General features: G+C 35.7%; 1 protein-coding gene across 1 annotated transcript in view; it reads left to right on the top strand.

Annotated features, from left to right (window-relative positions):
* The window catches only part of LOC103798820 (metabotropic glutamate receptor 8), a 319,111-nt gene that overhangs the window by 273,938 nt on the left and 32,977 nt on the right, over positions 1 to 12,196 (top strand). Inside the window, exon 8 of the mRNA XM_009071105.1 lies at positions 4,762 to 5,697. Coding sequence (XP_009069353.1) covers positions 4,762 to 5,697 — 936 coding nt within the window. The remainder of the gene's footprint in view (positions 1 to 4,761; positions 5,698 to 12,196) is intronic.

Here is a 12,196-nt window from a genome sequence, read left to right as displayed (position 1 = left end):
TACAGACATGCTGTCATACTATTTCTGATGTTTTCACTCTGGTAGGTATCGGAATAGTAGAAAATGTAGGTACTTCATAATAGCACATCAATCAGACACTTTCCAAATTCAGAGAAGCTACTCAAAATTAATAATAACGTTTAAGCTATTAATAATAGATACAGAGCAGGCTATTGCAGTCCAGCTGACCTAGATGGTGAATTCAGATACACTGAGCAATGAACTTTGCCTCATCATGTATTGTATGTAGTGAATAGCAGCTAGAAGATGTCACATGAAAACGGTGACAAAATAAGTCTTCTAGAAACCATGTTTACCAAAGGCTACTTAGCAATCTGGGACTCACCCAGCTTTGGCAGGGTCTGAGCAGTATAAAGAGTGCTGCAGACCCAGACATTTTGATCAGTAAGGACTGAAGAGATACAGGACTTAATTCTTTTGCAATGTCAAAAAGCCCCTTCTTTTCTGTCCTTTTTTCATTTTTATTTGGGTCTGGCTTTGGCCTTTTTGTCAGTTTCTTTTCCGCATGAGAATATTTTTTAGAAATGTGTGCCTAGGTAAAGTTCCCCTGAAGTTAGTTTCATAACATTTGAACTTCTTCTTTGGGGCAGGTTTTCCAAAGTATTTAGATTGTAAAAATTGCAGATGGAAACATAGTGGAATTTTCAAAAGCACTTAAACAGACAAGGCACTTAACTCTCATTTAAATTAATTTGCTGTATTGAGCAAGTTCCCCTTGGCACTTTGGAAAGTTTCACTGCTAAATGTTTATGTCTACATAAAAAAGATATGATTTTCAGAAGAGGCTGAGCATCCAGCAACTCCCTTTAAAGTTTAACTATTACAGGTTTTCAGCAGTTCTGGAAATTATACGGTGTCCCTTGTTCTATGTTCCCAAATGATCCTCCTTTGCTTTCTTGTTTCTTAACAGTTTCTACTGTCATTTATTGTCTGAAGTTAATCTCAGAGAAGAAGTGAGATCAATAGTACTAGCACACAAAGAGAGAAAAATAATGACATGGGTGAATCTTCTGCACAGTTTTGAGAAGCTGTGGCCTTTGATATATACATTTCAGTGTCTGAAAGAACTGATAGAGCTTTAATGCCATAGTTGTAATTACGTTTTGTGATTTACTGATTACCTTTTTATTATGCAAAATAATAGCTCAAAAATAAAGGCAAAGACTGCTGCAGGTTGTGAATGAATAGTTGGGAATGAATCAGATGACCAGAAGTAGTATGACTTTTGAGTTATTAATTTCTGCATGTAGAAAAACCCTTAACCGGCCTGTTCAGGTGTAATAAAAACACACAGTGGTCACTCTGAGGTATAGTTTCCCCTGCCCACTACTCTGCCTCTACTACAGTATTGTCTGAGTGTGTATACACATTAGCATATTGGTTTCAATCAAGAGCCTGCTTTTGAAATGAATCTACTATTATTTTCACTTAGCACACTAGCTGATTGTGGAGTGGGTCTTGAGCTATGTGAACTGGATTGCTTTTAGCTGAAATGAAAACAGAATATGCTTTTCAAAAGGACAATCCTCTGGAAATTCTAATCTTTGTTAATCATTACCAGTGTTCAGTACACTGAACTATGTCAAAATTAGGTCAATACAACTGTCTTCCGCCGACTCTAATTTCAAATACAGACCACTGTGAACATCAAGCCCTCAGAGTCAACACCTTTGCTCCTCAGATTGGTTTTCACTATGCATTGTTGCTTGCTAATGTAGCTATAAACTGAGTTGTCAGATGGTTGTGTTCATGGGAGAATACCATATTTCCACCTACTGAGAGTTAAAATCCTACAATGCCAGAATTTTCTCCGAAATGCAACTATCTTAAAGGGATCGCCATTTTCAAACACTGGCCAATGTTTCTTGGGAATATATCTTCTCTTTCTTCTTAGATAGAAAATTAAATAAAAAGCTCATGAGCAAAAACTCCTAACGTTTTTTTAAGAGCTTTTTTGAGAAATTTCGGTCACCCTAAATGTGTTGTTTTGCCCAAAAAAGTAACCCAGACAATACAGATTGTGAAACATGACTTTTATACCCTGTAAAATACACCTGCCTCAGCCATTCATTCTAGCTATTCTCTACATGGATTTAGAGCTTTTTTATGCTTTAAGAGTCTGTTCTTGTTTGTATTGTTCCATTGCTAACAGCTAATAGTGCGTATATTAATAATTAATTTATTAGAACAAAACCTTTCTTTAGCTAATGAGTTTTCCAACATTCATAACTTTATATTGCCATGCTGGAAAATATATGTTTTGTAGTTTGTGTGTCACATGTACTAGAATGAAAAACAGAATATGTATCTTTAACAGTGAGATTCAGAAATAGGAATTTCTTATCAGTTGTTGCTAATGGGTTGTGTAACCTGCAGCACTCTAATGTTTTGACAACCTGGAAGAGGTTTTAAGCATGTTTTTAGTCAATTAAAATACTGTCAAAACAAGTATTTGAAATCATAAATTTCCGTTAAAGGATTTTTATTTTTGTTAAGGTAGAAATTCCAAAAGACAAAAAGGAATTCTCTGTAGTTATGTAAGCCATGGATTCACAGTACAGTAAATGTGACTTTAGAATGCTTAATGCTAGATAAGAAACATTGTAACCTCATGGTATTAAATGCTGATCTGGTATAAACTCACTTTACTAGGTCAAATGTGTTTAAAAAATTTTAGCTTTATCCTGTCAGTCTTCCTGCCAGATGAGATGTTGTCTGTCCATGACATGCTAAATTTATGCTGGATAAGGTGTTGTCTACTCTCCTGATGATTCTGTATTGTGTACTCTAATCTGGCAAATATGTAGTACTGTTCTCTTTTGAGTCATCCCAAACTTATCCGCAGGTCTGGATTAATGACCATGGCCCATGGTTGCCCCCATTATCAGAAGTTTTGATGTATTTATTCTCCTAATAATAATGTGAAGGAAAATAGGTCTGTCCTATCATGCTGATTTCATCATAACATGTTTTCTCTCATGTCTACTAGCTGAAACAGTAGGGGTTATGTGGGTTTTGAGAACTTAATTGATTAAACCCAGGAGATCGAAGCAGAGGTGAATATTTTTTCAACATGTCACATGATCTTCTGGGGCTCTATCAAAGATGTTTCATGCAAAACTGGGTTATTCTTGTGGATTTTTAGGGAGAATCATTTAATAAAATTCCTTTCTCTTCCATAGTCACCAGATGATGTATTTTGTGTAGTTGTCACAGTCCTTGATATCAAATCTGTTTAACTTCTGTGGGTTCAGGACTAATCCACTCTCACTGAGGTCCTTGAGTGACACAGAGGGTGCACAGAGCTGGTTGTATGAGCGTTTCTAGTCTCCTTGTTACTGTGTGGTCCCTTGTTTGTCCCTTTGAGTGGAGAATAACAGGAAAGTCCTACACTGAAGGGGCACAGAAGAAACAAAGAGCCTGTCTGCTTGTTGCTGCTTTATTCACCCTGCACAGTGCTGTAACTGGTGCTCTGGATCTCCGAGGAAGGCAAAGAAGGCTGGCAATGCTACATTGTGATTTCCTCTCAAATTCATTGAAAAAATTGCTGGAAAAATAAACTTTAAAGGCCAAAATTATCCTTTTTGATAAGCTGTCCTCATTCTGTCCTCCTCCAGAAGGAAATGAAAATATTCCTGATGTCCGAAGTTTTGTTACTGCTGTTTCACTCATAAATAAAGCCTCCAAATGAAACAAAAGTGCTCAGTACTTAATAGGCAAGAACAAGACAAGTCCTTTGTCCTTGAGTACTCAACACTTAACAAGGGAATGAAAGGTGGGCCGTGGGAGCAACACAGGGTGATTCTGGTGCCTACAAGTGGCTCTGATTCATTTGGTGTGACCTCTGCTGAACATGGTTTTACTATGGGTGGGCTAAGGACAGCTGGGACCAAACTGATTGATAATTTTAAGTAGGAAATGCTTAAATTCATAAGTTTCCTATTCAGTTCTTGTTTGGAGGGCATGCAGGAAGAATAGATAGGTGGATGAAAAAACTGTGTATTTTGTTAATATGCTTCTGTGGAGAAAACTGGGATTTCTAAAACAAGACTGCATTATGTACATCTGTCCTATACTTGAATAGGATCCCTGAACTTTTAAATCCAGAGAAATAGAGTATTAGCCATCACATCCTTTTCCATTATTATTCAGAAAGAAGTATATACTCATTTTAATCTTCTAGAAATGTAAACAAAACACTGTTGAGCGTTTCAAGACTTGGAAGGTGGGAAAATGTAAAATATCCACATTCATGGAAGAGATTTTTTTTTTCTGACACCCTTTGTTCTGCCAGAGCTGATGCAAGGAGTTTTTAATCTTTTTCTTTACTGTACCAGAAATTTCTCTGGAGCTCGCATAGACTTGTTTTGTAATTAAATGTTTGAGAACTACTGGTATTTATATTTGCATGTGATTAACTTTTAAAGCACTGCGTGCAGGGGTTTTTGCTTTTTAACTAGCCTGGAGTCAATAAATATCTTTACAGATGTCAATTTGGTCAGCAGTAAAGAGGTAAATAGAAACTAATGACACTCATCAAGCCTGTGGCATGAATGATTTATTAGACACAATCATTTAACACTTTTATAAAGTCAATGCAAGGGAAAGAAACAGGTTTCTTATTATGGTAAACTGTATTTGTTCTGTCAGTATACAGTGATTTATGACAAACCTGTGGCCAGGATTAGGATATTATAAATGAAGGAAAATAGAAGGCTCATTAATTTTTTATACCCACAGGTAGAAGACATGCAGTGGGCTAACAGAGAACACACTCATCCAGCATCTGTCTGCAGCCTGCCCTGTAAAGCCGGGGAAAGAAAGAAAACGGTGAAAGGAGTGCCCTGCTGCTGGCACTGCGAGCGCTGTGAGGGGTATCATTACCAGGTGGATGAATTCAACTGTGAACTGTGCCCCATTAATAAGAGACCAAATGCTAACCGTACGGATTGCCAGCTTATCCCTATAATCAAACTGGAGTGGCATTCTCCTTGGGCCATTGTGCCTGTCTTCATAGCTATTCTCGGCATAATTGCCACCACCTTTGTGATTGTGACATTTGTTCGGTACAACGACACACCAATCGTCAGGGCCTCTGGGCGGGAGCTCAGTTATGTGCTCCTGACTGGGATTTTTCTCTGTTACTCCATTACTTTTTTAATGATTGCAACTCCTGATATAGTAGTCTGCTCATTTCGAAGGATCTTTTTAGGACTTGGCATGTGTTTCAGCTATGCTGCCTTGCTTACCAAAACAAACAGAATTCACAGAATATTTGAACAAGGTAAAAAATCTGTCACAGCTCCCAAATTTATTAGTCCAGCTTCTCAGCTGGTGATCACTTTCAGTCTCATATCCTTGCAGCTTATTGGAGTCTTCATCTGGTTTGCTATTGATCCACCACATACCATCGTAGACTATGGAGAGCAGAGGACACTTGAACCAGAAAATGCCAGGGGAGTTCTCAAATGTGACATTTCAGATCTTTCTCTCATTTGTTCCCTTGGATATAGTATTCTCTTGATGGTCACATGCACTGTTTATGCTATTAAAACAAGAGGGGTTCCAGAAACCTTCAACGAAGCAAAACCCATTGGATTTACTATGTACACAACCTGCATAATTTGGTTAGCTTTTATTCCGATCTTTTTTGGTACGGCCCAATCAGCAGAGAAGGTAAGTGATGATATGTTTACAAATCAAAACACTACTCTTCTGTTTTCAAATCTCAATAATTATGGCACTGTAGCATTTTCACTCTTACAAATGAGTAATTCTGAATGATAATTGCAAACAAACTGTCAGAATTCACAGATAGTAAGTTTCAAAGGGTAGGTTTCCTATATATTAACACAAGAAACCGAATGTGATTGTGCTGTTGCTGGCATAATAATGTTGACATTTTCTCGATATACCCTTAAATGACTGTTTCTTCTAACGTTTGTTATTACCCTTCAGTGATGCTCTGGCCTGTTACATGAAGCACTATCAATCTTTGTTATCATCCAAAGATCTGATAGAAATGGTTGCATTTCAAAAGTCTAGGAAGATCAACTTACATTTGTCAAAAATAATGAAGAAAAATGCTGAGGCAGAATGAAAAGAATTACTTTTTTCTCTGGCTGACACATAGAACTTAAAAAGAAAAAAAGAACAGTAGGAATGAATGGTGAATCAAGTGTATGTGAAGTCATATAAAGCATAATTTACTAATTATTATCTCATTGCAGAAAGCAAACATTTTCCTGATAATTTAATAAGTAATGAAATGATTTATACTTGAATGGTTAGCAGTACAAAACATGTCAAACATTTAACTCTCCTTCTCTTAGTTCTAATGGGAAGACAAAGGTAAATGTCAACTGTGTGAGTTTTTATAGAGCTGATAGCGGCGAAAATGACAAGTTAGGCAGGAAAGAGCAATGATACTAGCATCAATCAAAACTGCAAATATTTGAGATATGGAAAATTTTAAAAACAAGAAAGTCATCAGGCTTTTACATAAACTCATCTTTCCTTCTAGCAGTTTTTTTTATACTGTTTTCATATATATATTTTACTTTAATTTGAAAATTCAGCATGTGTTCAGTTATAATTGTGCAAAGGCTTGACATGCCTATGGTTTAGAGGGCACTCTTGCCTGCAGAATTAAAGAGCAGGTCTGTATACCTTGATAAAACACTTGCTAATTCAAGTAGAGAAATTGAATGGGAGAGAGAGTGTGGCAGAAAACATTTTCCTCACTAAAAATGGGAGTAAGCAGGCTTACTGAATTGGATCATGCTTATTTTCATGGCTTTTTGGATTAAATCAAGTGAAGTGAGTACCAAGGTAATGACTTATCACAGAAAGGGTAAGTAAAGATAAAATATCACATTTGACATAGGAAACCATGTTTAGGTAAATTGTTTTTAGATTCTGACTTTTTTCTATATATAAGCTTAAGTCAGAAAAAAACTTTGTTGTATAAATATGTGGTACTTTTAACAGCTTGGTCCAGTTTTATGACAAGTACCTGAACCAAATGAATTGAGTATTGAAACAGAAAATAGTTCTCGGCTGACAACTGTGTACTGACTCCTGATTTGTACCACTGGTTCACCTTGGCTTGTAAAAAAAGACGAGTTGGTTTTGACCTCTAAAGACAAGATTAATGAGCATCTCTTGTGCATTTCTTTTATGAAACCCAAAACTGAACACACAAATTATGCTAAAGCACCCAGCTTCTAACACTAAATTTCACTTGTTAGTTGCTTTTTTTTTTCCTGAAATAATTTTTTTTCTTTAGATAATGACTTTCAGGACAGGAAAAAATGATAATGCAGTAGCTCTGTAATTAAAAAAATTTTTTTCATGGTACTTCTACTTTCCTCTGCAAATAAAAACATGCTTCCACACAGAGTCTACAGGCATCATCATAATAGTTTTCATATTCCATACAATTAAATTGCTTCTCTGAATAGGACAAAAATGTAATATCTTAGTGTACAGATAGACATTGTCTGAATAAACTCAAAGTTTCTCAGTTAATGCATAACACCAGAAGAAGCATTTTAAAAACAACTAATATATTCGAGAATATTTTATTTGAAATTTGATGCTATGATGTTTTTGTAAGATGAAACAAATGAAAATCGTATACAGACTTTTGTTGGTGCTCACTCACATTGCAGTAATTAAACAAGCCTGAAATTTATTTATTTTTTTGTGGCTTGATATTCAGGCAGAAAAGAGTAATAAAAGCTGGTGGACTTAAAAGTACTGTTTTAAAGCAATGTTTCCTTTTGTGAAATGTTGAGAGTAATAAAATCTAACATGATATTCATTCCAGGCCACATGTACTTCCAGTTAAAACTTTTCCAAAATGTTTTGAGACACTTCAGTTTTCCTAAACATTAGCAGTGCTTACAACAATAGCAGAAGTCATTGAGTATGTTTTGAAAGATGTTGTACTTGCTTACTTAACTGTTCAATGGATACAGATTAAATAGCAAACCCATTGAGAAGCTTTTATTTTTATTTCACTGTCAAGTACTTCCACTGATAAACACAAAAACTAGGGCCACTAATGCTGAAAACAGGTGTGTAGATTCAAAGCTCATAGATCACCCTGGAAAAGTTACCTTTACATTTAGTGGCCTTGGGGTCAATTCCCAAAAGTATAAATTTGCTAAGAATTTCTGTATAGAACCTAGAGGAATATAAGCCTATAGAGTCAGCACAAGTCCATAAATTGAGTGTTGGTGTCCATTAATCTTCAAATGTGCATGATGAAGGACATTTAAATAAGCATAAGTACTTCTCTGCCGGCAGACTAGGAATCATGATGATGTGTTCTTGCTGTGAAGCACAGAATGGGAAACTCTTCTCTTTCCACTGTGCTTATGAGGATCCTTGGATCTCTAGCTGATGAATGTAGCTGAGTTAAATATCTGAATTTGCATGCTGTGACATATCCATAAGAGTAAACATAGTAAAAGGTAAGGTAACTTGACAAGAAGCAATGGAAATATGTTGATTTATAGTCTTGACATTTGTAACATTTTTAACAGTCCTTTATAACAGGTCCTGGTTGTATTCATCTATATTATCTCAGTTCATATGCAAGTTTAAAACTAATACAAAATAGAGAAAACTACATGTTGCTGTGACATATCCATAAGAGTAAACATAGTAAAAGGTAAGGTAACTTGACAAGAAGCAATGGAAATATGTTGATTTATAGTCTTGACATTTGTAACATTTTTAACAGTCCTTTATAACAGGTCCTGGTTGTATTCATCTATATTATCTCAGTTCATATGCAAGTTTAAAACTAATACAAAATAGAGAAAACTACATGTTCAAGAAAATAAAATATAATTCAAGAATATTCAAGAAAATATAATTCAAGAATATTCAAGAAAATATAATTCAAGAATATTCAAGAAAATATAATATCCATATATATATATGGATAATTAACAAAAGGTTAAAATACCAATCCAAAATAACCTTGCATAACTCATGCTCAGTGGCTTTTATGGATCTTCATGTTTACTGATTTGTCCTTAATAGGGTATAAACCCATTGTGCTATTAGACATGCCATTTTTAAATTGTCAGTTTTACACATGTTCTGCAGAGAAAATAAGAACACTGGCTTTAAGTACAGTGTTATTTTTTTGCCTAATTAATTATTTTGTCCCTTCATGATCATGTCTGTTTTGACAGCTGCTGCTTTTTGAAAGGAACCAACTAACAAATAGTTAAATCGTTCCAATGTGCCATTGAACTGAATGAAAAAATGTATGCCTAAGACATAATCCGCCGATTTTCTAACACTTGCATAAATGTCAGTAAGGTGCTTTAGAGGCAAATGAGAGAAGTTCTGTGTGAAAGCATTCTGTGAATATAGCCTTCATCTATGTCATGTACATGTACATGTCAAAACACTGGAAGTACTGGGATCATCTGGGACAGAGATGTCTGAAATGTCACGATACTGGAATGCCACAGAAGAAGGTATTGAATTTAGCTGAGTGATTAAAATGGGTGTTTGATGAATCTCTGGATAAAATTAAGTTACCATGGCAGACTGCACAGAAACCATCTGAGGATTGATGGCTGTGTAAAGTACATCCCTATTTGATAAACTGAACTTTGTAAATTTCCTTCCTTTTAGCATTTTTCACAGATAATAAAGACATCATTTATTATATTAACCTGGAAATACTCTGTTTTGAATCGGACAACGAATGCTTGTAACCCATACTGTGAAATAAGAGAGGTTGCACTTTCTGCTGTGGAAAGACCATAAAAACACAGAATGATTTCTTCCTTCTCCTTCAACAGGAAGCCACTGCAAGGTGTAATCTAACAAGGCAGATAAATTTTAATGTATTTCCAATTATTCTGGCAAGTCTGACCTCTCTTTTCATAAGTGCAGTATAGGCAAAACAAGTTGTAATATATGGTAGAAATCTTCCCATAAGTTATTATCCTTATGATCTTACTATTCCAGCTGTATTCATGCTGGATTTATTACTCAGTGGATCTTATGCTTATATCCATGTGTTTGTTAGTAACTTTAAAAGAAATTAGAAACAATACTAAGAGTATCCCAATATTAATTTGACTATTGCTGTAGTTGTCAAGGTTCTAAGTGGGAGGGAGAGGTAGTTCCATCAGTCTAGTAAGATATATTTATTAGCTGAAAAAAGCCAACTACTAATGATAATTCATGAGACCCCTTTCTTCACACACACTTCTAAAAAATTTATAAAATCTTTTTCATGTGCGTGTGTTAATGTTATGAATTCTTGGCTAAATATATTCCTGTGACTATAACAAAACAAAGCATCTTAACCATTCCTCAGACTGTGTTGATGAAGTACACAGAACTGAGCTTGTTCTTCACCTCAAAAGATTCTCTTCTAATCCTGATCATATTCAGAGATCTAGCACTACTGGTAGTCCATGCAATGCACATCACAGGAAAAAAGTCCAGAAAGTCAACTTATCATTTTAGTATTTCTTCCATTTTGTGAATAGTTTAATCAAGTGTGGTGTGATTAAACTAGAATCTTTACTGCCAACACTGTGCTTAGCATGAAGATTAATCAGGAGGATATTTGGAACAGCTTTTAATTTTCCTCATTACAGGAGCCAAAGTTAGAAGACTGCTGAAGCAATACTTTCCATGTTCAGCAGTTCATCATTGTTTTTCGTAGTGTGGTGGGGTTTTTTTTTGAGAATCTTGAAAATATGGGAGTACCTGCAAGATTATAACAAAAATATCAGTACTTGATTTTTTGCATGTCTAGAGTACAAGTCTTGTGGAGTGGCTCAGGGAACTGGGCTGGTTTAACCCGGAAAAAGAGGCTCAGGGTAGACCTTACTGCTTTCTACAACTTTCTGAAAGGAGGTTATCATTAGGTGGGTCTTGGTTCTTCTCCCAGGTAGCACGTGATAGGACAAGAGGAAGAGACCTCAAGTTGCACCTGGAAAGGTTTAGATTGGATATTAGGAAAGATTTCTTCACCAAAAGGGTGGTTAAGCATTGGAACAGGCTGAACAGGGAAGTGGTTGTCTCCATCCCTGGAGGTATTTAAAAGACTTGTAGATGTGTCATACTTTTCCTGTGTGGCTGCATAAACTGCAAAAGGTACCCCTAATGAGAGACCAGTTAAATATAGAGATCCTCTTTTCTTTCAAATGTCACTTTGAGCAAACCCATTCCAAAAGTTATTTCTTAGGAAAAGAATGTCTTCACTAGGATCACAAGGGAAAATGTTTAAATGCTAATAAAGACAAAAATGATGGATCGGGTCATTTTAAGTATTGCAGCCATTCAGAAAGCTTTTTCTTCAGTTTCAAACTTCTCTATCTTTTGTACTTTGAACTTTGGAAGCAGAGCAGTTCTGGTGTTTAAAGAGGATAATTTCACAAGTTTTAAACTGTTTCCACTTTTATAAAATGAAAAAATGTCTGGACTGTTAACTGTAACACCAGACTTGCATTTAAAAAAACATTTATGAAAACATTTCTGACCAACTTTCAGGCCAAGTACTGACTTTCTTAGAAAATAAATGATGCTGTAGTGCAATTATCTAAAGTGCATTAGATTTACGAAGAAATCAGAAGGGATTACTGCAGTCAACCAAGTCAGTCTTTTGTGTGAAGTGGTATCTTGAGCTCTGCTCACTTAGATGTTGTTCAGGCTCATTTTGATAGTTGAAGATCATAGCATTCTTTGTGGGTTAGTCATCTGCTCCCTTGTTTACAGCTTTGCTCCAGAAGTAAATGATCAGAGGCAAAAGAGGCAAGATTCCTGAATGCTTTCAAGTTCTTTTGTGGTGAATGCATCTGCAAAGGCTTGCCAATACCCCAGTGGACTGAAGAGAAAAGGTCCCTCTTCTTCTGCCTGCTCATGACACGTAGGTGTCATCTACTTGTCTGAAGTGTGTAAAAGCTAGAGGGATGATTTTTTTCAGACTGTGCTACCTACTGAATGAAATATTGTGAAGGACTGAATGCAGCTACTTTAAAAAAATTCTAGCGCCTGTTTAGATTTTTTGTTACTCACCATAGTGTCCCTGATTTTCAGCAAGTGTTCTTGTTGCTGAATGAAGGACTTTGTGCAAAGGTAATGCGTATATATTTTTAGAGACTCGACTTCATTGTTTTAAGATATA

The sequence above is a fragment of the Acanthisitta chloris genome, unplaced genomic scaffold (genome assembly GCF_000695815.1).
Source record: "Acanthisitta chloris isolate BGI_N310 unplaced genomic scaffold, ASM69581v1 scaffold1280, whole genome shotgun sequence".
Classification (NCBI taxonomy): Eukaryota; Metazoa; Chordata; class Aves; order Passeriformes; family Acanthisittidae; genus Acanthisitta; species Acanthisitta chloris.
The sequence above is the reverse complement of the archived record's forward strand: the minus strand, read 5'-3'. Positions and strand labels throughout refer to the sequence as shown.